This window comes from Sitodiplosis mosellana, unplaced genomic scaffold, assembly GCF_009176505.1.
Source record: "Sitodiplosis mosellana isolate CC-2019 unplaced genomic scaffold, AAFC_SMos_1.0 Smas_scaffold_76, whole genome shotgun sequence".
Classification (NCBI taxonomy): domain Eukaryota; kingdom Metazoa; phylum Arthropoda; class Insecta; order Diptera; family Cecidomyiidae; genus Sitodiplosis; species Sitodiplosis mosellana.
Window position 1 is genome coordinate 249202 of NW_022595318.1, and position 27606 is coordinate 276807.

A 27606-nucleotide genomic window follows, 5' to 3' on the forward strand; every position below is an offset into this window, starting at 1 on the left:
CAATTTCGGATTTTTTTCCAAATTAAACATCGGAAGTAGCGGCAGGAATAGAAATGGAGAATAACAAAGCGAAAATCAATTTCCACCAGAAAGAAAACTCATTTGCCATATATTTCAACAAAAAGTATAAGTTTTCGTTGAGTTGTTTAGAAATAAGTCGTTGCTTACGAAACAAAGAAGCATTACACGAGCAGCCGTTTCAGAAGTTAGTGTGCTTAACATGTAATTGTCGAGCATCATGTCTAAAGTCGTGCAAAATCATTCGTTTATTTCTTTTCGTCTTCTTTTTTAGTCGTTAATTTGTTTTTCTTTCCTCAATAGAGTAGCACAAACATGTACACAAACAGTCAAATCCAGGGATTATATTTGTGGAAGTTTTATCTCCCGTTTTTTCCACAATGATGATAATACGAAACTGCAAGTATCTTATTTCAGAACACTATGTAGTATTTGACACAGAAAAAACATAAAACTTGAAGGAAAACAGAGACACAATTTGTTTTTATTCTGGTTTATCGGCTATTTGAAACAGCACAGAAACGGATCCGGATCACAATGTCACAGAGGAATCAAAAAATTGTCTCTTTTGTTACATCACGTACACGTGAAACGATGAGAATATGGAAAAAAATGCAGGAAAAAAGTGAAATAAACCAGGATGATTCCACCTTCACCAAGCCAACGAAGAAGAAGGAGGAGAAACAACAGGTATTCGATACGCAGAATTTTTGGAATTTGACCGACAAACGCAACGATGCGTAAACAACAATAGAGAAAGAGAGAAAAAAATAAAAATATTATATTACGCACGTTGACAACGATGACGAAGCATAAAACGGTTGAATGTTATTGTGTCGCTCTGATCTGATCTACCCATCGCATATTTTGCTGCATAATACTTATCGGGTCGACGGTAAATCAGTGATCCAATATGCAGTTTTTTCTAATAAAAAAAAGGACATTTTTTCCTCTATGAACGTGTTAAACGGAATTCTATGCCTATTTTATTTATGCATTTTTCAGTTGAAATGCTGACGATCGATAAAAAAAATATGTGTTAAAAACCATTTCTGAGCATTTGTGTCCGGAGAAACCAAAGTGTGAAAATACGATTTGTTATCATTGTACTCGAAAATGCGATGCAAAAAATAGATCAAAACAATGGCCAAATCTTGAGAATGAACGAATTTTGGGTGTGTCAGAATGAAAGAGACGAAGACATAATACGAACGTTGCAAACACAATACAAGTGCTGAATTGTTTCTTTAAGTGAATGAATATCTTATTGCTGTTGATCTTATTGTTTTATTCAAATCGACTATGTGTCCTCACCTCCCATATCCTTCTGGATAGATCGAACGTTTTTTTGTCTATTTTCTGCATATTATCACGTTTTGTGTCTATTTCGGGCAGCCACTGCACCGCAACAATGTCTTTGTGACAGTGCCGAAGCGCTGTCATTGTGTGTCCAAAGAAGAGATACAAACAAATTTCCAAGAGATTTGGTCGTCGTTGTGTTCTTTTATTTTTTGCATGTTCGTCGTAAGGGATTAAGATCATGATTTCATTTTTATTTTTTGTCGTTTCTTCTTCAATGTCAATCGATGGCATTTTCCTTTCTTTTCTTTTTTTTCTGTGTTATACAATGTAGTACGGTCCGAAGCAATTTTCTCCTGAATGAACGAAGTGTGAACGATGAATATAGATCACACTCTCCTTTTTTGGAGCCCATTCCGAAAATGGACATTTCAATAGAAACGATGTGCCTTCGTTCAATTCAAATGCTTTACTCTCTTGTTCGGGCATTCATCGATAAGTCGGTTTTTGTTTTTTTCGTCAGAAAATTGCCGTGCTACGATTAAATCATGCTCAAACAACATCACAATGGCCGGATATTGTGCGTGCACATTTTATTATGGGTTTTCAGTGCAATTCAATTTGCGCATGAAAGCAAAACACATTTTGCGCTTAAGTTCTTAGTTTGGTTGAGCGTGACACAGAAGTATTGTCACTTTGGGTTGATTTGGCCATTCGTGTAGGTCGGAAGTGGCGAGGTGTGATTCTAGGAAAAATGTCGGGATGAATTTCCATAAACCAGCTTCAAATTCGATGATCGTGGCCAAAGTCGATTTTTTCCACTTGTCTCTCGATTAAATTGAGTCACTTTTTGCCACCGATGCACGCCTCGTTACATTTTACTCGATGTTAAGTTGTCAATACTTGGAGAGCAAATTTGATTTTGATATTGTGTCAGTCGATCAATTGTGTGTTAGCCAATATCGAAAATTATACGGCATATCTCATCTCCGGCGTTCTCACCCCAAATGGTAATGAAGCCGTATGCCTGAAGTGGCACAAATATGCAAATCGCCTCTTGATGTCAATCAAATGTCAATTCTCTCTTGCATTCATTTTCGCTTGATTGTTTATTTGTTGTTCATTTTTTGGAAACACGGAAAAGTTCATTGTAAGTTTAGTCTCAAGTGGGTACTTTCCCATCGACTGCGGTACTTTCCCATCGAATCTGTGTGGCCGCAGAAGCATGCATATCTTTGGTCACCGCATCGGAGCTGACAATCATGTCAGTTGCTTCAATAACAGTCAAATGATGGCTCCGAAAGTCATTTGAATTTGTCACAAACAGAGAATATCGGAAAAATATCAATTTCAATTAATATTCATGGCATGGAAGCATTCACATCTCATTTGTGCTCCGAATTCTTAGAAAAATAATTATCTGAGTGCTCCGAATATTCAAATGTCTTTCGTTCCTTTGAAATTGTCCACTATTGTTACGACTTGTTCTTATTACGAAAACGATATAATGAAAATCAAGCGAATGAGGAGGTAACGGATTGTCCAGTCTGCACCTTTTCGCTTCTTTTGTGTTTTGATTGTGTGGTTGGTCGGCCGTTTCCGTTACAAACCGATGGACACACAAAAGTTGTTAAGACGCAATTCAAATACGAACCAATGAAATTTGATATCGCTTGGTCATTTCCGATTTAAGTTATTCACAATAAAAACTGTATCAAGACAGTTATGCATCTGGAATGAATTTTTGATGTGTCTCATTGTCTTTTTTATTTTGGATTTCTTGGAATGCATTTCAAGAAAGTCTCAAACAAAGTGATTCGTATTGATGTAACGGTTAACGATTATTCAATGGGAAATTTCTTACATTTTAATTTCGCCAACTGTTCAGATTAAGTTTTAAAAAGGAAAGAAAGATGTGAATGAGAAGAATTGAAACGGTAATTCAACCGTTTGAAGTCTCCTCATTGTCTAATGCATATTTCGGTTTCAATCAAAAATTCACAGCAAAAACGGCACCTCTTTCACGAGGCGTTTTTTTTCTCTCTTTTGTGGAAATTAACCCTCAATGAAACCATTCATTAATAACGTTCGAGCGCTGAAAGTGTCAAAGAACCGAATGGAATTAGTATGTTCATTTCAGTATGGAGAAATGGTTAACATTGCAAAGCGATTGGTTGCATTTGAGCGCAATGAGCATTAACAATCTCATCAAAAATTAGTGCGATATCGTGGAATGGCTATCCCTCTCAATAAAAAACCGATTTTTTCGGGTAAAAAATTTAATTTTTTGTGTGTGCGCCTTAAATGAAGCTTAAAACCAACGAACAAAAAACGTCCTGCATCGAAAAAGGCATTCAATGTCTCTCTACTTTCATAAAATGGGAAAAAAGCGAGAAATTCGAAAATGAGATAAATGCCAAATTACCCTCATTGCATACACGCACACACACTAAATGCGCATGTGTGAATAAATCGCCTGAGCTGCACATGGCCAAATGTCAGTGTTTGCTGAACGACCGTATTTAAGCTGCACAAATTGAAAGACGTAACATGAAATGTTGTATTTTGATATGTTTGGTGACAGTATACAGTAGCCGTATCTGAATACTTTCGGCCGAACAACCGTAACACCAGCGTAAAATGCTCAGCCACACAATACAAATGAGCGACTACTGATATCCATGTATAGAATAGAAAATCACCAAAATTTTGACGAAGCAAAAGAAAAAAAAGTAGTCGCCCTAGATCAGACAACAATAAAGCGTCCGACAACAACCGAAAAAATGAGTTCAAATAATTTTTGTGTGAATCCAGTTCGTCTTCTATCGAATGGTTTGACAACTTAATTCAAAAATGTTCATGTATCTCTTTTGGTTGCTTTTAGCAAACCGTTACAGTACGCAATTGAGCGTGTGTGACTCTTTGGTTGGAAGGACGGTGAAGTGAGATCTCACCAATGTAATCGAAAACATCAACAAACAATTCTCTTGAAGCACTAAACAAATGATCGGTTGCAGGTAAGAGAAATTATCTTTTGAGTGTAAAAAATCGAATATTTTTCAATTATGACACCAGAATCATGATGTAACAGACACACACACACATGCACACAAACAGCTGAAAGACGAATGCACGAGGGGTAAACGAGAAATTAGATGCTTCCTCTTCTCGTTCGTTGTGCAAAAGATGGTTATTTATTTCTTTGGCCAGGTGGAAACCAAACAGAATTAAGTATGTGCCATTTGATTGACAACACAAAGGGTTCCGATGCGCGTACGCAATGACAGCAGTGACAACAGCATCACAATGAAAAACGAACTGAGCGTACAACCACCATGGAAAATGCAGGGATTTAAACGGAAAAAAGTGTGATTTGGTTTCTATTTCCTCTCTTCTCTCTTCTCTCTTCTGCCACGGCAAATGTTCCATCATCATTGTCAGTCGTGGTGAAGCGAAAAAGAAATCTGTTGAGAATTGCACAAGAATTAGAGAATCGATGAAAAATGAAGTTATAATCATCTGCGCCATCGATGATTCGATCATCACACAATAAGCCGGATCATCAAAAAGGAAGCGAAAATTCAATTGAGACGGTTTCTTCGCTTGTGTTGTTGCTGCCGTGTTTATATCCTACCTTAAGATGCAATTGAACGGAGGCATTTTCACATTTATTTGACGTAACAAGCAAACATCTTTTTCCAAGCGATGATAAATGATCTCCGCTTTAAAATTGGCCAAAATGAAATCGAAGGAAGCAAAAACTTGTTATTTGATCAACGAAATGGATTTATGTGACGTGCGCTGTGCGATTAATCAAATGTTTGATTCAAAAAAATCAACACGCTATGAAATTGTACAATATGTTTGGTTTATAAAATCATTTGCACCGAGCATTTGTTTGGTTTTTTGTTGCATTGTTATTGCCAGTGTGCGTCTTTTGTCTGCATACGTATGAAAACTTTTAAAGGATTCCGTGAGTGTACCGAAACCGGTAGGAAAGCGAAAGCGAAAGCGAAAGCGAAGAATAACTAACGTTTGATCCACTTTTAATCAATTAGAAAATTTATTATTAACCTAGGTGTGTTTATTTATTGTGTGCGTTGGCAAATTTTCGAGCTTGCTCGTGGCATGTGTGTGAAGCGCCTTAAAAGGATGATGGATCGTTATGTTGGCACTGCACAAAAGGCTAAAATCAAATAAAAAGATGTTTAAAGGTAATTTTATTGCCACATTTTGTTGTTGCGTCTCTCTTTCAATTTGGTGTTTACTCCCGTCGCCTCCATATATCGATTGTTGCTAACAATGTTGTTATTCAGCGTGTGTCGCACACAATGTCTAACGTTATAAAATCCGTGTTCCAATGGCTTCACATCATTTCAATGATGAAACGATGCTGCAATAAATGAATTCAGATTAAATTATTATTTAATGCAAACGCCAATCCAGCGAACAGGTATGCCACTCTATTTTTAGCGCCAGCATATTGTACAACGCAATCATATCTATTCGTTGGGGATTTTTTCTTAGAAAAGGTTGAAAACTTGGAATGTCTGCACTACTTTTTCATTAGAAAACTGAAGATTTTTCGAAAAAAGTTGAAAAAGTTTCGAGCTATTTTGAAATGTATTCATTTCAATGGCAACCCCTTTTTTGACAACAATCATGACTCTAACACTCACCCGTTTATATGTGACTTAAATGAATATAATTATGGTTGGGAATACACGGCGAAGGGTACTTTGTACAAGCGGCAGCACATCCAGTCACAAATAATAGAATAATGTGTTCGGTCGACGTTTCGTTTTTTGCTTACTGTTTTTTCAATCTCTCTCTCTCTCTCTCTCTCTCTCTCTCTCTCTCTCTCGATCGCTTGTGAACTTTTGTGCTCCTTTTATGATACTATTTTGTGTTTAATGTTCGGCACAAGCAAAGCATTTGCATTCAATTCACAAATATGTTTTTTTTTGTTCGTTCACTTTATTCTCAATTCAAACCTCATGAATGCATAATATCATTGGGATGTAATGTTTAAATGGCGATGCCGTTGTCGTCGTCATCCTCGTTGAATTGAAAATTCAAATACGAAAGTGAAGTTAAAAAGTCGTTTTTCCACGTGAACGATTTGATGAGTACCGAAAATTTGTAATGGATAATTTTTTGTCGATTGTTGCTACCGTTGTTTGTTGTATGGAGGAGAGTGTGTGTGTGTATTTGATGTAGAGAAAGAGAGAAATGTACTCGTCGAAGGAATCGAATGATTGAAACGTTTTATTTTTAAAGAGGATTTGCAATAAATAAATTATGTTCCATTGATAAAGATGCTTGAATGCGCAAAAAGGCTATCGATCGTGTACTTGAAATAGGACCATTTCATTTCTATGTACTTGAAAAATTTTACGCTCTTATCGTTCCATTGTGCAATTATCCAATTTCGTTGGAATCCTTAGCAGCAGTGTTGTTTTTGTAATCATTTCAAGAAGGAGAAAAAAAACATTTTCAAACTATTGGCCCAGAAAAGAAATGTATGATTTATTTGTGAATATAAATCATATCAAATGTGCAGTGGGCGAATCATTGAAATATTGCGATAATTTAAATGATTGAAATGCGGCGAGACGTTGTCCAGTCATCCGTACGGTTGAGCACACACCTCATTCACAACCCTTCGGATAATTTTCATTAAATTTCTGCACAATTTGTGCTTCGGTGATGACAAGATAATCGATGTAAATTAATCAATGGTCAATTTCACACTCACAGCACGAGCACGAGCAAATTAAATGTCCTGCAATTCATAACAGACGCCATATGGGCCGATTAACGAAAATGTGTAACATATTTTGACATGTTTTGCGACAGACGATCAAACTAACACTACATTCACAGGCACACATGAAGCCCCGCGCACGTCTATTGACACAAAGTATTTTCAGTCTCACCTAATTTTTGGTATTTGCTGTAAAGATAACCGTTAATACTGCAATTGCTACTATTTTCGTCGTGCAATGCATCCCGTTTTATGTGTTAATTGTTATTTACACAATAACAAGCCAGATCGGCAGAGAATTTAAAAAAAAAATTTAGGCTTAATTCGGTGTTGAATATATGGTGAGTTAGTAGCTGTCGGATTATGGAAATCGATATAAATGAATTTGCATGGAAAATAGCATTCAAATAAACCTTCGAAAATGATGTAAGCAATTTCTCTCTAAATTCATCCGTACATAATCTAATCAGTTGCGAATGTTTGTGAAAGTGAGGATATTTATGATGCGAGCGCTGGCGAATGGGAGAGTTAAGCGAAGCAAATTTACCAACGTTTTCGTTCGAAAATAGCAGCGAGATCAGGGAAAAAGTTACAATAATTTCAAAAATAGAATCGCAACTGCATTTTCAACTGTAATGCCCAGTGTGATTTATGGCCGACTCACCAATAAATTCCATTTTGATTGAAATCTGAGCATTGAACGTTGAATAACGGACGGTTCGTGATTATGTTTGAACACAAATTGACTGATAATTGTGTCACTAATGATTACAAAGACACACACACGCACACTTCGGCTCAAATCCAAACACACCACCGAATCATTCCGCATCACTGCGCTAATTACTGCTTGATGCGTGCATTCTGCTTCAAAAGTGAAACCACCAAATGCGGTGCTGTTTACGATGTTTACGATGTTTTCGTAGCAAAACCCTCAACACAATTCGAATCTATTGCACTCATCGCAACTGTTACACGCGAACAAAGTTATTGTTTAGCCGAGGATGGTTATATCGTCGTCACTTACATAAAACTCATTCATACAAACGTAATTTCGAACGGGAAGTGTACGAATTTCCCGAAAACACGGCTATATGTTGATTTGAGGAAGCAAATCTTATTTTCCTAAGGAATAAGATGAATTGGCATTACTCGACACCCTCACAAGTGGAAAGCATATGTTTATTTGCAACATCGGGGTGCGTCGAAACAAACAGAAATGAATATATGTCTCAACGTTGGTGTTAAATAATAGAGTACAAGAATTGTTTAGACTTTACGACGATGATTTCCACGTGCATCTCAGAATTTGTTCAATCCCGAGTAGTTTGCACCGTCTGTGGTGGCGTGTTGTATGGTTTGGGTGACTACATGGAAATTGCTTCAATTTAGTTGTCAGAGATTACAACACGATTACATAATAATAATATTGTGTCGAATCTGATCAGCAACACGCGCGATAATGGAGCAACGAGTCGGAAGAGCAAAAGAACTTTGATCTTTTCACATTTGGAACCTTTTATGCTTCGATTACATTTAAGGCATTCACTTTGATTTCGCGTCAATTTGTGTGCGCAAGTGTGCTTCGGGCCGCCGAAGTCACTCGGTGATGGTTGATGAATGTGTTGACTGGTTAATGATGCGAAAACAATTACGAAAACCAAAGTATATTCGAGGGGTGATTTCCTTTTAACATTATGTTTCTCTCTTTGTAAATTCTTCGTCCGACCGTGATTCTATGCTCTACTTAAAGAAAAAAAACTGTGAATTTGTTCTGGTTACTCACCTCCCACGCTACATTTCTATCTGTTGGTTCATTGGTCCATTTGATGGCATATGGTCCAAATCGGTAGCCGCGCGGCAGCGTGAATTTTGCATGAATCGATCCATTTTGTATATCCAATTCGGGCGGTGGTGGTATTTGTGTGGTCAGTTCGATTGGCATCCGTTCAGCTGACCTCTCTCGCTATTACAATTCAATCAAACAAACGAGAAAACAAGCACAAGTTGACATAACAAAAATCGATTACTTCACCAAATTCAAACAATAACAAGAAAACGGAACGGAGCTTGTTTCAAGATCAAGTTGAATGTTTTACCTTGCGAACCAGAAAATTCGGGTGAAAATCGTCCGGCAATGAACTTCTACTTCGTTCACTTCGTTTCGACATGTCGAGTTCGTCTCCGCTACCACCTGTTAATTAACGAAACCAAAACAAAACAAATGCTCGCATAAATATTAATTTTTCGTGAAGCACAAGAAGCATTCAAGCAAAATAACAACATCAAACGGAAAAAACTCTTTCATTTCAGGTCAATAAAATGGTCGTCGAAAATATCGAAGGATATTTTTAACGGTAGGAGAATTGTGAGGGGCAACGCCACACAGTTAGAATTTTTCATTGTCACTGCCAGGCCAGGTAAATTGTAATTAGCCAGAAAACTAAGAGAACGTTATTTCATCACCGACTCGATTCAATCACATTTAAACAATCAACATATTGGAATCACGTGTCGCCAATAAAGTAATGAACAATTTAATTTAAATGAAAACAACAATAGTATCCGGTTTCATTTGTGGCTCACTTCGAAATTGCAATCAATTTTCGTTCGAGTTATTCAATCAGGTCTGCTGTGAATAGTTACGTTTACAATTACACTTTTGCAAAGAAATCAACTTCGAACAATTGATGTAGTATTTTGACTGTTTTTATCTTAGTTGCGAGATTTTTTATATTTTTCGTAGAATTCGATGACCGAGCATTTGTTTGAGAATTGGTTGCGATACATATTCATTCTTGAATAATGAACTTAAAGAAAATTTAGAATCGAATATAATTTAAATTTTTCTCATTTTTTTGGTGTTAGATCCAATGAGCAGGACAGTATTAATTTTTTTTTCAACTTTGCGTGCGAATAAAATTCGGAGCTCAAAAATATTTTTCGGTCATAATATCAAATACGATTTCGTTATATTTTTTTTGTCACGATGGAAGTATATGAAACGACTTTTTTCATGAAACTTTGCGGAATTATTACAATACCTGTTGTTTCATATGATGAAGATAATGACAAATTCATGTTGAATGCTTTTGTTTAATTTTTTTAAAATAAATATTTCGAAGAGTTCGTATTTTTCTACACTTTTGTCATCTCACTTTGATCTCACTTTTAATATTGCGCTTTAGAATTTCATGAAACACACTGGTGATTTTTTTTCTCGCTTTGAACACGTTTTGTTTTGCACAATCAAGATCTCACAATAGTTTTTCAGTCACTTCATCAATAGAAAGAGTTGTCAATAAAACTTGATAATAACTTCGTTCGAATCGATCGAATAAATAAAATAAAATATGGCACTACAGCAGAAAAAAAATATGTTTAAATTTTAGATAATCACAAACATGCACAAAATTGTTATTTTATAAGAGAGATCGTTTGGTCGGTCGGTCGTTGTCACCACAATGATGTCGCTATCGAAATGTTTCAGTTGCACAGATTCGAAGCGAATGGTACAGTAAAACTCTGATAGGCCTCGCTCTGGCATCCGCTTTGGTATTGTCTGTCTGCTGTGTGTGAACAGCAACTACTGTATAGTATCGCGAGCACAGCGACCGAGAATCAGTTGTTGTTGTTAGAAGGATGCTTGAAAAATTGTTTTGATTTAATTGTCAAAATGCCAAGGGGCAGACGAACATCCCCTTCTCTTTATTCTGAACTCTGCCTATGTACGAAAGCATACGGTTACAACACACTCACTCGCTCGCTCGCTCACTCTCACTCTGTCCTTCTCTCTCCCATACACCACAAAAACACATACACACGAACGTACGCAGTGATCACACTGATCCAGCCCGGACACAAACGCACACATCCACATCCAAAAAGATACTATATTTAACTACCGATGCCACATTGATATAGTTTTGGCATATAATCATCGCACGAAAATGATTCGATTGTATTGTCACTGCACAGAGCAGAGCACTTACACACGCGCACGCACACGTTACCAATGCTAGCTGCTGCTGCCGCTGTGGCTGCAAGCGTATAGATTCCACAGAGTCGTAGTCGTGCCTTTCAGCCTTACTACACACATAAATCCATTTGCTATCCCGTACAATGGCACAAGAGAAACGGATACATTCCGTATTAAGCGCATTTAGTCATATTCTGTTGTATTCATTTGTTTTGTATGCGCTTCTCGGTTACGGTTTTTGCCCGTACCGTTTCTCGTTCCCGGCTGTCAGATATATTCGAAGCGCGTACACACCAGTGAAGAGAGAGCGTGTGGAAAATAGAAAGACATCGTGACGAGCCGAATTGAATGTTGCGCTGGCATTGTTGTTGTGCTTTACCGTCGATGTATCTCTCAACGTTTTCCAATTCAAACAACACAGAGCACATCAACAAAAGGGAGTGGCATTGGGCGGTCTTTAAGGGATGTTTTCATCTTTGTGTGTTTGCATGTGATACGTATCAGATGTGTACGCAAACATTTAGGAGATTTGCTCTGCTTCGACTCATCCGCACCAATGTTTGGCTCGGAATCGTTATGTTACAATGAATCGCAAACTTAAACACACTGAACGAACGAACGGAAAAAAAGGAATCCATTGTCATTTTGAGGAAAATGTGCGTTCGGTATTTTTCGTCAGCATCGTTTCTTTTGCGGTTTATCGGGTTGTCGCTGATGGAAAAAATGGGAAAAGTTGGCAAACAAAAATCAATATTCCATTTTATTTGTACAAAGTCAATTCCCAAATTATATGAAGATACACGCGGTGTGTTCACTGTGTAGCGAATTTTCCGAATTTGATTTTTCCCAAAATTCGTATCGGTAAATCCAGTTGTGGCAATTGTAATAAAAAGGCGTGTGCTTTTGATATCATCGTTTATCATCGGTGACTTCATTGTGTGGTTGTCATCGTATCAATGAACGAAAAATGGTATATAAAACGATTCAGCTCTTCGTATGCAGCCGAATCGAAAACTGATATCTCTTCTGCTGTTCGCAATTTTCATGTGGAAAATGTAAAATGAGAGAAAAGAAAGAAAGAGAGATGCAGAGTGTTTCCTTCCCCTTCACACCTCTCGCATTTCGCACATCGTGCCGTTTTGTGGATATCACATTCTTTTTTTTTACATAATATGAAAGAAAATTGCGGAAAATGTTATGTACGATGAGAGAGCTCATGCTCAGATGGTGCTCATCCACATGCTCGTATTCGGCTAACCGCACTTATACACTCTAGTATCTTTCGGGTATATTGTCTGCTTTATTCCGTATAGTCGGTGCGCGCTGGTGAACATTGAGCTGACTGAGAGATGTGCGATTATGGATGATATTGTGGTCTCGCAGCAAACAGAAAGTGTATATCCATCCTCTGTGCTGGTGTTAGTGGTCTTCATTTCAATGATATAGAGATGTGTATGTACGAGATGTGCGCGTCCCAAAAATAGAGGATACAACTTTTACCGCTTTTTCTTCAACCAACTCAAGTGGTTTTTCTCAATTTTTGGTTGGTGGATGGATGATGATTTCGCATCCGATGATATTACTTTGGGGTTGGATAACCAGAAGAGTCTGTACATATAGCGAGTAGAGAAAAAAATTGCCACAGCAACATTGCGAGCATTTCATATCCCCGTTGTAGTATTATCTACTGTATCAGTGCTGTGTGTTGGCATGAGTTTGCGTTCTGTCTGTGTATCTTTTCTCGCTTCAGCGCAATGGCATTCTACGCAGAAATAAAATGTCTTTCGCCCCAGATTTATCTGCAGCTATCTGAATGAGATGGGCTATTTTCAAGGAATTTTCAAGCTCTCTCGGAAAATGGCTCTTGCTCTCCCACAATGCGGAGAATGGAGGATGGTAGGCAGGGCCAGAAATACGATTATCATCAGTCGATTCATGTGAACATAACGTTTATTTAAAAACAATTTTCCTCGCTAACTCGAACAACCAGTTTCAACTTATTTCAATGTTGTTTTCTTCTTTGTATTCAGTTTCATGAAATGAATTTTTCGCTTTAAATGTATTCATTTGTATGTGATTTCATTTGAATTATTCCAATAGAGAATGTGACAATGCAACCGAAGACCATATGATTCGCAGGAGAAAGACGAATTTCCTGCACAAATTAACAATAAATTGTAATCCTCGTTTTTAAATTAAGGTGATAACTTCTTCCACATGAATCGTTTTCAATGTTCATATTCTTCTTTTTTATCTTCACGTTTTATCCCTACACCACTTGATTATGTAAATTTCGACAAAAGTGACTTTTTTGCAATACAATATTGCTTTAACAAGATCTTCGTAAAGAAACAGGGAACCAATCTATTTGGAAGACAAGCATTTTAGCATATGTTTAGTAGTTCGGAGACGCAGAGAAAACCTGCAAAAAAAATTCTTTGCTCTATTTGTTGAAATATGTAAATTAGAAGAACTCTTTCCATTGTTCACTGACTAATTTATGAATGCTCGTCTGCCAGTTGTATCTCCTTTTTCGGGGTTAAAATAAAAATGCCATTATTTCAATCCAAGGCATACTCTTTGGCGCAACTCTAATTATATATTCATAATTTAGGTTAAATTATGTCATGTAACTTGTGTGTGTTTGGTGTGTTATAAATGTGTGGCTAAATGGAAAAAATTTATTGCGTGAAAATTATAACTGTACTATAATATTCATAGATGAGCTCTAAGGTTGCCCTAAAAAACAGTCGTATGAAAAAAACTGGAGACTCCTGCTGGCTCTCAACAGTCACATAAAAACGGCATCGAACGTGAGTAACACACATTGTGCATTTGTCGAATTGTCGATCACCAATACTGTGTTTGCGCCACGAAGAACGCCGACAGATATTTCTGTATTCTTATCATTCTCTCAGTTACCTCTTGCTAGACAAAGTACGATGCGAACTTCAATTTTGGTTAGGGATTCAAAGCAATGAATAGATTTGTAACGATGTATGTCTTTGCTCGATGTTTGTGCACCCTTGAATTGCGTGACATCTAAATGTAAACTGAACATTTCACCGATCTCACATTTCCTAGAGATTCTAGAAAGAAAAACAGAGTAGTGCGCAGGGTGAGGAGACAGCATCGGCAAACATTCATTTCTGGTCGAATTGTGTGAATATGTTTGTTGTAGTACAATAAAAGCATCCGTAGGAAACCATAAAAGAAATCGGAATAGAGGCAAATGAAACACATACTCTCTCGAAATTGGCGGTCTTTTGTTGATGAAATTCTATATTATAATTGGAATCGGCTTCGGACGGGAGAAGTTTATTAAAATATTTTCATTTGAAATGAATTTGTGATTATCTTTGTAATTGTTGAAACAGCTCAATGTGTAGTACACATTGTGTGTACTTACTGCGTATGAATATAATTATAATGCAATTCAATTGTGTCTATAGTGTGATTTGTGGAAAGCCGGTGATTGTTGATTAATTGGAAATTCTCTTGGCACGTTGTTTCTGATGACCACAAACAATTGCTTTAAAGTGCAAAACTCTTGGAAGCATTTTCATACCAAGGAAGTCGACATTATGTCCAACGTTTTCAATTATTGTCACATTCTTTGTGATGGCGCAAAATTCTTGCGGTTTCACAATTTAAAGATACGCAGAGCGTTGTGTCGTCTCTTCCCTTTTGATTAGTTGATGTTGTCATGGCCACACTGCGATTCCCAAACTGCTATCAACGTTCAGGTGTTGATTGCCACCGTGATTGTTGTCAAAGCAGCCAAAACCCGAAAAACCACTGAACGCAGCCAAAGTAAGAAAATTAATTATTTTGTGTGCGTGACACATACATCGACATTGACTACGAATACACTGAAATGTGTATTTGATGCCGAGTAACATCAAATGAATGTGCGTGGTCTTTGTTCGAGACATTTGATGTGTATTGAAACATTTGTCATTTGCTCGTAATTTCAGACATCTTCATCGAATGAATCCCCCCGAACATAATTGCTTGCCATTGAAAAGGCACTGAATTGGCAATGCATTCACGCTCATCGAACTACGATTTATCGAGTTCTACCCTTTCGAAGGCAATGGCCGAGCGTTTCACTTCGTTTTAAGCGTGAATTGTGTGTGCGAAAGGCTTGAGAAAAACAATTAATTTTCCTTCAATTTTCGATTCTCAATCAACTCTTCTGCGAAACAATCTATCTAATCTATTTTCAATGGAATGACAAACGAAGTCCCTGAGACGTGGCAACAAAAACCGTACTGCAAACAGTTTGACAACTTGATAAACCTTTTCTCGATTTTGTCATTGAACTCCTATTGTTTCGAGAAAGTTCGAACCGAAGGATTTTGGGCGAAAAATAAAATGAAATGAGACAATGCACGAAAATCAAGGAAAAAATCGATTTTACTTATATTTCGGTTTTGTGATCACGGGGCAGGAAAGGTCAAAGGCAGAAGCAACGGATGGTAAGGTTTTACCCTCATTGAATGTGGCATCAGCATTGATTGTGTCTTGGCACAGGTTGCTTTTACAGTTCCCTTCTGAAAAATGTAGTTTCAATCCGTGTAAGATAGAGATGCGAGCAAAGAGTTCAGGCGAAGGGTTGTGATCTAATGAAAATTAACCATAACTTACACAGATTTACCGGATTGGATTTTTTCCCGAAAAATGCAATAAAATTTCTTCAAATTATTTTCAAATTAATCCTTTTTTAACACGAAATCAAAGGGTACGATCTTTTTTTCTTGAAATCGAATGAAATTTAGTTCCCATTTGATATTGACGTGAGACATCACAATTTCCAGCATGTGTGCAGTTCAAGATGATTAAATTAACCCCTTATTATTTGGTTCGAAAATCGAATCAACTGCAGGCGTTCCAATCAAAACATGCACACAAAACCGTTTTTTCTCACGAAAATAGAAAATGTAAAACGGTAAGACATTTTTCCGTGAATAGCTCTTGATTTCCGCATTTTAATTTGATTTCTTTTCTGGAAAGCGAACGTTGAATTGAGTTGAAAATCTGAATTGCAAAACGGTGGGATTTTAAAAGAGAAAACACCTTCGAGCTATTTGGATATTGGTTGTTTAGTGGAGGAAAGCATCCCGCTAAAAAATAATTACAAGCAATCGACGTGATGATATGATGCCATGAGAAAATGTTGCTTTTTACCAATTTTCAGCATGCTTCATCGAGGTTATGAGCATAAAAAACAATATTTTCATTAGCTCGAAGGCATTTGCGTAATTTCGAATCTTCGGTCAACCGTTGTCAAATATTGAGATGATATTCTCGTACCATACTCTGTGTACTTAAGTGAAAGAAGCACTCTTTTTGCAGCAAAAAAAGAGAAGCGAAATTGTGGATTGAGATTGGCTTAATGAATTCCTGATTCGATTAGACAATGTCCTTTAAGCGAGGAATTTATTCGAAGCGATTGCTATTTTCATCGCATTGTTTGTTGTGAGTTGACTAATTTAATTCAATGAGCGCCTTTTCATACACATAAACAAGACGCTGCATTCGAGGCAACAACACATTGTACACTTGATTCCGTGTTTGTTTGGACCGTATGTTTCGTTTATAATTAGATTCATATTTGTTGTTTGCTTTGTAAATACGTAACATGTATCAAAAGGCATTGAATAACTGGCGGAGAGAGAGAGAGAGAGAGGGCGAGAGTGAGCGAGTCTAAAATGAAAGGCGTTTACAACAAGGCATTAATGCATTATAAATTATATAAACACTTGGATATTCACGCCACGCGTATCACTCAACCAGTGCAACAAGCACAGATCGGCATAGCTCGGCTGAAATTCCAGTTTGATTTCATGATGCATTTCGCTGCGTCTACGTCGGCACATGCACTGTGCAAACATTCGAACCAGAAACTCCGTTAATAATTGATGGATATTCGGTTCTATCGCCAATGGCAATGTATGGGCCATTGTTTGTGTGTGATAATAATCCCTGCAACGTTATCCTTACGACGAATACATTTGGATGGGCCAATCACGGTTATCTCGTTCGCTTTCAATCCAAACGAACGAAAGGTACCGACCTGAATATATTGTATACAGCCCACAAGTTTGAATTTCGCCAAAGTATTGAACTCTTTCGTTACAAAGATTCAACACATCACTTTAAATTCTATTGAAAATAAGCGCACAATACAATTGTATCATTTTTTATTTGCTTGCAAGTCATCTGACAAAGGAGTGTGTCTTTTTTTTCAAATGGATGTCCATAACTTCTAGTTTATTTTCCAAGTAAACAGAAGTGATTCCAGTGCCTCTTTGTTGTTTTGTCGAACAATTGTTGAAGCGTTATCGCTTCGTTGAAAACGAAGAGGATAATGTGTTTATTGGGAAAAAAGTTTGATTACTGATAAAGCAAATCGGTTGCCGATTTCACGAATCCCAAACACGTAGCTGCCGACGAGCGAGCACAAAGATTGAATCGATTGTTTGAATAGTGGTGATTTTCAATCTTTTTGCTGATTCATTCGCTTGTTCCGGCAATAAAATGCTTTTCGTCTCAAAACTGCTCGGGCAATACTGTAAATAAATTGGTGTCCATTTGAAGTGAGCTGAATGCAATCGTCTCGATTTAAAATTTTACGCTCTCGATTCGGTTTCGGCGAACAATGCGAACGTGTGTGGCATTGTGGACATGAATTGGTGAAACGCGTTATTTTTAAATGTGCCATTTAAATGCGATTTCTCTTCTTAGTTTTCAATCCATTTTATCACACATCAGATATATCAATTTCCCAAGTGAAGCACAAACATTCGAGCAATTTAAGACGAGGACGCATTCACAATTGAAATGCGAAATACACGGCGTTTCAACGGAGAACAGCTAGCAAATGACTAGAAACTGAAATGGAATCACCCGAGAAAAAAAAGGATACAACAACTCCTTGCCATCACGTCCTATTTCAAAAACCATACATAATTTATTATGTTCCTTCGAAAAGTTCCGTTAGTTGAGCGCTCGCGCGCGGCAATCGCCTCTCTATTAGAATACGTACGCTTTTAGCCGCGGTGGCGAAACGACAACAACAAAGACACAGACACATTAAAGCAATGCCATGCAGCGACAGACGCATAACAAAGTAGCCGCAGCATGCATTTGACTTGTTTATGAATGTAATGGCATTTTTCGGTGTGCTCACATTCGCTTCATTGTGTAATTGGCTTTTTTCGTATCGAGTCCAATTAAGGCAAAATATGTTTCCATTTCTTTTTCAAGGTTTCCACTGATGTTACCAACACGTAACAATGCGATACATTTAAAATAGACAGGAAAAAAAAGACGCAGTGACAATAAAATGTTCGGAAAAGTTGTTTGGGAATTTGCAATTCAATGCGTACTGTACTATATACTCGGCTGAATAGCTCCGCAGTCGAGAAGTCGAGTACGAGAGTGAGAGTGAAAGGACAGAAAAAAATCACAATCAAAAAATAGTTTCAGTCTTTATCTGAGTTGAAAGTCCTTCAGAAATCCCGCTTATGGCAACGATGATCAATGAGACCCTTTTGGCGGTACATATTCACTGATGAAATTCTCATCAACACTAATAACTGTTATTTTCTCACTCGGGGGTCCTTCATCGTGCAAAAATTCACTATTTTTTTTCTTGTCCTCTGCTTCAACTGCTGGCAACTACTGGGTATATATACCCCAATCCACCATGTACAACTTTGTATCAATATTTTTTATTCGCAATGCCATTTTTCGCGCTCAATGTACAGAAAACAATCGATAAAAGAATTTCACATCGGAAAATAACAGCACAGCAACACCTTTTCAATCGCTTTTGACTAAACGATCCCAATTAGCGATTTGAAAATGATACCAACAACAGAAAACTTTACCGCCAATGAAAATTGAGCGAGCGAGTGTAGAAAAAACGATTGAATTACGAAAATGAAATATAAAAGAAAAACGACGAGTGACATTTGACTTTGACAAATTCATCTGTATGCCAGCTATTTAAAATGTGCTGTGTGAAATATGCCAGCTCGGCTCGTCGAAAACAGACTCAATGCAGACGGATGGATTGTGTTAAAACGGTTTATCGAAAAAAAAACTCAAAATCGCTCGTTCAAACTTGGAATCGCTAAAATTTGAATGAATAATTTTGATGAGCATTTACTCCTTTTGTGTGCAATCGTTAAAATTCAAGCAATTATTGAATCAATCTGTCTGTTGCGCACGCGCGAGCAGCTGATCACCGCTTTTGTTGAATGAAAAGAAAACTATGTAAGAAATAGGTTGAACAACTCCGCCTTCTCAAAACCGTTTTGCTTATACTTGTCTTCTGGAAGGATCAAAATTCAAATGTTCGGTTAAATCGAACGAAACAATGGGCGATGGAAGCAAAAAGGAATCCTGTCAAAGAGCAAGCATGAATTGATATCATCGTGTTTGTACTTCTTGACAATGTACTTAAGTAATGATGTATGCTGCACTCATTCTCAATGGTACACATTTGGTGATGGTTTTTTTTCTTCTTCTGCTAGGTAAATTTGGTTTGTGCTCCTTGTTGTACCACAGCGCGCCAAACTGGTTTCGTACCGAAAAAAATGCATGCACGTATCAGATTTTGCCATTCAAAATGGATCGCACGGGCAAAGCATGTAATCTAATATTTTTGTTAAATCAAATCGGAAGAGACCGTGGCCTTGGTTGCACCAGTTGAACATAGAAAGTAATGGAATACATTCTTCTGCTGCAAGCGCATAGCATTGCATGCATTGGTTGCGTTATTCGAGGCATTTGACATGAAAATTTCAATTGACTTATTAAGGCAAAAACGAATTTGCCAACAACTGATTTCAACAATTCCACATGTCAATGAGCTGTGCCATGCATTTCTGCATCAGAATAATAATTGATTTCAAACCTATTTCGGAATTTGCTGCTATTCAGTGGCGCAGTACTGGTATTATTAAAACCAATGTTGATGCGTTATCGCATTCGATATTGCTTTTTAACATATTTGGCACGAAAAGAGCGTAGGGTAGCAGAGCGCAATAACATACAGTAATAAATAGCGCAATAACATTGAGCCCAACAAAGGAAGGTGAAACGGAAGTCTATAGAATCCAGAAATAAAAAGAAGGTATCGTACCTATCTTGTTATGTCTATCAAACAGAAACACATTTGTTGTAATTTTTATTCAACTTCTTTTTTTCTTGCCCGATTTCGCCTCTCGCAAGCGAATTTCTTGGTTGGAAATATAATTTGAGAAGAAAAACACATACACACACATCAAGTTTAGCTGTGCGCTAACGACAAAAGCGGTTGTAATTTGAACGGAGCCAACATCGAAAGCAGCAAAAAAAATGGTAATGTACTGTTCTCTCTCTCTTCTATCTGCACGGCCGGAAGTTGGCTGGCGTGCGCCATGTCATTCCAATTGAGTGTGTGTACATTTGATTTTTATTTCTGTATGTAACGCTCTCTATGCAGAACAATAGATAGTGAAAACGATGATGAGGTTGATGAAAAACTAATATTACAATGCGGTCCTGTTTTATTTTTTTCGTCAACGTTGACAACATAACAAATGGAACTTATGCAATAAATGCGAAGAAGACGATGACGACGAGGACAGAAAAAGCACGCGAAAGAAATTACCAACAGATAAAAGGACAGATTATAAGGTATTCGCTCGCTTGCCATTGTTTGACACACAACGACAATAGTGATAAATATGTAATATTATGGTTGCTTTTGTTGTTGCTGTGTCTCTTTTTTTTTCGTTGCCTAACCATTGATAATAATGATGGTTGCGAGTGGAAGACCGAAGGCAGCCGTTGTCACACAACTGCCGCATCGAAAACCATTTGCATAAATGCTATCGTTATGACACAACGAATACATGAATTGAAAATAAGCACTTTTAACACTATTAATTTTCTGTCGTTCTGTCTTCCAGTTCGGCTCGCGACTCATTCTTTATGTGTCGCTCTCTTCTGCATTGCACCTACTGACACATTCACGCAGCCATACACACACACACACACACACTCAATCCACGTCGTCGAAGACTTGGACTCTATCATCATCGACGGTGAATAACGTGTTTTCGAATGGAATTTACTTTTACAAAATTTTAAACGGAAATCACATTCGCTCCAACTTTTTTCGAGTGCAGTACGTACAGTACAGTCTATACGCCACTTTCTGCAAAGGGTTTTGTTTCCTTTTATCTTGCATGCATTGTACAAGCATAATTATTATTACATCATAAAAACATCTGGTTAAAAAATTGTCTTCTTGCGTCGCATTTGAAAGCGGAAGATTTTAATGAATGGAAAAATGAGTGAACGCACTTATAAGTGTGCCATGAAGACGTTCTTTTATTCTATCTCTGACAAACAAACAACTTATTTCGAGAATTTGTCTTTTGTTGTCGAATGAATGTGCGTTGAAAATTGATTCGCGAAGCCATTTTTTATTTGATAAAGATGAAGAAGAAAAAAAAACTGCGTGAGCATTCCATTTCAAAAGTTAATTTGGCTTTATTATCATTCCGTGCGACTGTTGCTGACAGATTCACCGCAGCCTTCGAAACGTTGCCTTAGCTTGGAAATTGCAATGTTACACCGAAAATGCCGAATACTTTTATCCAATACATACTACTGCACGATGGAAAGTTGGTCATTTTTGAAGGTGCTGCCATCCAAACTTCTTCACCACAGGAATCCATCTAACGAATTCATATTTCGCACTCAGCTCCCGTTCGGTTACTTTCGTTGCTATTGCACAACCAAAACAACATGAAATGCTCACAACACTTTTCCTTCATCAGAAATATTTTATGGAATTAATGTTTGCTACACATATATTTAAACCCTTTCATACGAAAATCACCGGAAAAGTATTTTGTCTATAATAATTTCTATCATTTCCATTTCACAAACTGCACTCTCGCACAGATGACGACTACACTGTTCGGTGATGTGAATTGAGCACCCTTTTTTTTAATAAAGTTTAATAACAATCTTCTGTTCAAACGACATAACCAAATCTTGTCTGTTTTTTCCTCCGTTCCTGGTGCTGTTGTGTTCACACCAATAAATTCCATCCTGATATATAGAGCGTTTGGCTGTTTCGCCGATCATTTATGAAAAGCCGTTACAAACTTATGACAGCAGCGCAACGGAGCACATTCAGTGTGCTACTCCTTGGTGCGTTTCATCGTTCAAGCTGCGTGTGTTTTGCATGTACGAGGTCTTTTTTTGTCTATGTCGGCTTGCGAAAGTGGAAAATTGTATACAATGTGAATGTTGCAAGCGTTGGAAAAGGAAAATCGGAAAGGGTGACAGGTTTTCCTGTGTTTGCAACATTCCCGATGTTGCTTATTGTTTTTTTCCTGGCTTTTGCCATCAAAAACAACGTCGCGCCAAAAGATGGCTGGCAAAGACGAATGACTGTTTGACAATGTCATCATAAATGTTTCACACTTTATTCGTTTCACTCAATAAAAATACACTTGCCGCATAATTTTCGCTCGAGGAACCCTTCGCACTGACGAAGATAACAAAGACGCGCGCTCGCATTGCGAACGAGATGATCTCTGTTCTAACACGATGATTAAAGAGCATGTCATTGCCGTTGCTCTCCCATTTTCAGACGACAAATTACACACATCTTTTGTAAGAGAAGGAACGAACGATGCCAACACTTTGTAACACTTGCAAAAAAGTGTTGTTAACTGTCAAAAACATGCACACGCCCGAGCATCATCACTGAAGAAGAATTGCGTGCGCGGGAGAATACATTCTGGTGTTGATGATGATGCTGCCGATTCGGCTTCTGCTGCTGTTGAACTTCAATAGAAAAGTTTATGTCTGTGTATTTATTTTTCGATCTTTGCACCCGCGCTACACCAACAATTCAGTGAATTTGTTCAAAAGTCAATTTATTACACGCTGAAACTAGCACTCGAAAAAAAAAGATGATTCAACTTCAGATATATTTTGTGCATATTTTTTCGATCGTCGAAGAATGAGATAAAAAGCGGCTTGAAGGCGTTTATGATGGGGGGAGGGAGACATTTCAATTTGTTGTCGATTTTGTTTTGGGAAATTCTGACAGTGAACAAATATCTCAGCGCTAAGTGAAAATTAAAATTATATACATTTTTTTCTGCTGTGATTTATGAAGGAGCAACATGGTTTTAATGAGATTTTTATTGAAAGATGCGTTCCCTCAGAATTAGCGAACTGCACAGCAAAAAAAAAGAGAAAATGGAAAATTCGTGTTGCGCTCGAAGTTTGCTTTTGTTAGTATTTGATTGAATTTATTTGTTGAACGTGCGGCCACGACCAAATTTCAATTAAAATCAAGTCAAAACTACGAAGGGAAAATCGCCTGTCGACTTCAGCAAAACAGTGCGTATCTACGGTTTTTTAACGACAAATTCAATTGTCTGTTGCTTTCATTGAATTTTGATTGCATGAGGGCAAGTATTCCATGATATTATGAAAATCTTATGTGCCATTGGTAACTATTCCTTTTTTTCAACGTCATATTTTCATTGATTCAACGAACAACGAAATATATTCAATGCATGCCCAAATTAAAATCATCCCGCCAATTGGCTTATAAGTAGACGGAATTCCACATATTTCACTTACATTTGCCGCGGTTTCTTCTCTGAATGGAATACACATTTTCAGATTCTGTTGAACTCGCAAGTTCTTAATGAATTCATTGCCATAAAGAAGTCGATGGCATTGTGAATTCTTTTACTTGGATGCTACTCTCGATATGTCCTTCACTTTGATTTGTTCTTTTTCATTGTCAAAATAAGTGCTTCGGAACAAAAAACAATGGCTCGTTGTGTGTATGGAAATGGAAAGGGTAATTCAAAGAATAAGAAGAAAAAAAAGGTTTCGATTTTTCGTTGCTGCCTCAATTCCATTCAAAAAGTCTCTTTTTTTCTCTCTTTTCATATTCAATTTTTAACTTTACAATGTGTACCGTTAAATTCGACGTTCAACGCGATTTCGATACTCGTCCGTCTCTTGCGTATGATTCACCATCGAATAAAAAAGCAGCAAAAATAATAATTTCCATTGACTCGAATTCATTCGTTCGAATTTTGAATAAAAATTAATCGAAAAAAAATCAACCCAATAATTTGTTTTCTCATTGTATTGCGTTTTGTTGTTGGTCTGCTTTTGTTGATTTTTCAATTGACTCAATGATGAGAATATTTTTTTGAATATGCGATGGTATTTCTTTTCTGTAAGGGATATATGCAAATATGATGTACGTTTGTTTCGGAAACACTTCGATACATCAGACGAACAATATGCATTACTTGAAAGTTTGAAGTTCGAAACTTCAAGTATTTGTTTCGGAAAAATCAGAATTCATAACCGTGCGATAGTTGTGTATTGATTTTTGTTTATTGGGTGGATAACAGTGTGATGATGTCGACATAGGAAATGTCTCTTCTTTTATGGAAATTGGCCGGGTGATGGTGTTTTTATGCGGGGATTCTATAAATAGAATGAATCACGAAGAAAAGAATGGGATATTTAATCAAAATTTAATTGACTGTGGTACAAATACACGGAATCTAGTCAGAGGAAATTATCAAATATTATGCTAAGCCGCCAATTGATAAACAAATATAAAACCGTTTCCATTCCGACTTAATTTTTTGTCAATTACACGGAGAGTCTGTTTGCTTGTGCACGCACAACGGAAGCCATATGTTGTCAAATAGAATTATGAAGGGTAATTTGTATACGCAATGAGACAATGTCGCTCTCACATCAAATCTGTTCGCTACCCGTTGTACACCCTGTCAAACATGGAAATTTGGCCATGCTTGCATGAATTTAATCACAATACTTTGATTTAAAACAATTTGAATGAAGAGAATAACTTCGACAAACGATGTTTGGTTTTTCCAACAAAAAATACAATTTCGAAAAACTGTTTTTAGTCCTCGATGTTCTATAAAACTTTAACCATCATTAAATCTCAAACGCAATCAACACGAAATCACAATTTTACATCGTACACAAACCATGCTATCACAGAGCCCATCGCAAAAAAGTCGTCGACATTAAAAGTCTATTAACACATAATTGAGAGAACAATGCGCAAAAAAGTGATTGGATCAAAAAAAAATTATATAATAAAGCGAGAGTCACAACCACAAGCAGACATCTGCACCAAGAGAGAGAGAAAGACACCAATGCAAGGCCAAACGGTAAATTGCTCGAATAATAAATAATATTCTTCCATTGTCTCGCATGATATGATTATGATGTCGAACGAAGAGGAAAAACAATATGAAAATAACGAACTTTTTTTTCTCTCTCTCTCTCTCTCTCTCTCTCTCTCTCTCTCTCTCTCTCTGCGCATTCGATGTGACGTTGTTTTCCCATTCATGTGATTTTGATATCATTTTCAAATGCACGAGATTTGAAACACACTCGTCGGGCTCTTAAAAGTACCCACACACACAAACACATTAACACTCATTACTGAATGGAAATAACAACAACAACAACAGCAGTGTTTCGCCTGTCGGCGCGCACAAGACGAGGTCATACAGTTGAAAAATGAGCGACTGAATATGCAGCCGTTTCCGAGGAAGGTAGGGGATGTGTTGCGTACTTCGAATTGAATGAAGGAATCATGAAACAACGAATTACGGACACACAATTGCGTTGATACTTGATAGGCTTTGAGCTCTTGGCACAGTCGATGTATGTGTAAATGTCGGCATATAATGGCATTGATTTTCCATTTTGGCCGCAGCTCATAAACGTACGAATACAGAATAAAATGTTTGATGAACTTTGGCAACCAAAGGACATATTTGATATGATGGTTTTTAAATTTATCCACGTAATAATCGGTGCAATCTGCATGCGAATCCAATAAAAGCAAGCACTTCACACAGCAACACACCACTCACTCACTCTCTCACACACAATTCCAATCATTTACTCCTGTGGCTATTGTCAATACAGTGTTTTCATTGTTCGCGCTAATTTTTAAGTTTCATGCGGTTTTTGTGTGCATACACACAGGACAGGCAAATACATTCGAATTGATGATCGCACCCAGAAATCCACTTTTGATTTTAATTTATGAACAGTTTTTATCATCATTTTTCTGAATTTTATAATTAAACTCATAGTTTTTTTCTTGCCGAAGTAATCTCATTACCAAATGATGATTCGGAAGATATGTCAACATTTCCTTCGACAATAATTCCGTCGAAACTCAGTAGCAGCAGCTTAATGCATTTGTCATGAAATTATAATTTATTCGTTAGTAAATCAAACGATCAGAACAAATCACAACTGCAGTAAACCATAAAAATTATGTTAGGATTTGTTCAAGTGTCGTCAGTTCAAATATAACAACCATCACAAATCGAGTGCTACACATATACATATGCAATGGTTGTGTAAAGACAAAAGGCAACAACCACAGCCGATTTGAATGCATAAGCAACCGTTTCAATTTCGACTGTGCTGTGCAATTGAAGTTGAACAGAATTTTTCTACGCTTTTGTATACAGTTCAAGCGCTCTTGAATAAAATATACACACGTAGCATATATCAAAACAAAGCGAATAATAAGAGAAAAAATAGTAAATTTTCATTTCACAAACTACTTCATAATTTCCATGTTTGTATTTTAAAGTAGCCGTTTTCCTCATACTTTTTTTTAAATATTTCTTTTTTTTTGTGTGTGTTTGCGACGCTGTAAAAGCAATCAAAAAATCCCATGGATATTATTATTTGTAGAGGCTTAAGATGTGTTTGGTTGTTCTGAGAGAGAGAGAAAGAACAACAACATCAACCGCATTACACAAGCAAAACAATGAATGTCTTCATGAGTTTATGCTCTGAACATTGATTAGTAGTTAATGCTGAAGAATGTTTTATTTTGATGGAAAATGCGTTCAATAAAAATGAGTTTATCGCTGAGCTCAGCCGAAGCTTTTGGCATCTCCCGTTATATGTCGATCATTTTCATGTTTTTCATCCAAAGTAAACACGTTTTTGCTTCGGTCAATGGCACAATGGCAATCATTTCCGGGTGAAAAGAACAATGGTGACAGAATGAAGACTAACAAAAAATCAAACCGAATGTGCGCAGAACACTAGAACCAAGAAGTCAATTACATGTAACAGAGCAACGAATTCAATCCATGCTTAGACCAAATCTATTTATGAAAACGAACAAACAGCGAGACTAAGACATTTAACTCCGTCAATTATTATGCGATATCGATAATAGTTTTCGTTATGATTGTTGCATTGAATGAAGAAAGCTGGAGACAGGCAAAAGTTTCAAAATTCATTTAATAGTCGCTACGCTCATTTGAACGCTACCGTACAGTATGTACAGTTGCAACGTATGCGCATGCTCGAATAATTAAAAAGTTTCAAACGATAATCGATAATAATAATTTTTTGTTTTTATGCTGGCTCTTTCAACCATCCGGAGTCATTTCTATTATGG

At 37.1% G+C, this 27606-nt stretch overlaps 1 protein-coding gene across 2 annotated transcripts in view; it reads right to left on the reverse strand.

Annotated features, from left to right (window-relative positions):
* The window catches only part of LOC129570744 (transcription factor hamlet-like), a 78746-nt gene that overhangs the window by 33405 nt on the left and 17735 nt on the right, over window positions 1-27606 (reverse strand). Inside the window, exons 1-3 of one of the 2 annotated variants that reach the window (XM_055450447.1) lie at window positions 10129-10816; window positions 9184-9278; window positions 8871-9050 (exon numbers count right to left, since the gene is read on the reverse strand). In XM_055450447.1, the coding sequence (XP_055306422.1) occupies window positions 8871-9050; window positions 9184-9278; window positions 10129-10165 (312 nt within the window). In that variant the 5' untranslated portion in view covers window positions 10166-10816. Of the gene's footprint in view, window positions 1-8870; window positions 9051-9183; window positions 9279-10128; window positions 10817-27606 lie in introns of those variants that run through there. The other variant, XM_055450448.1, reaches the window with a different exon arrangement.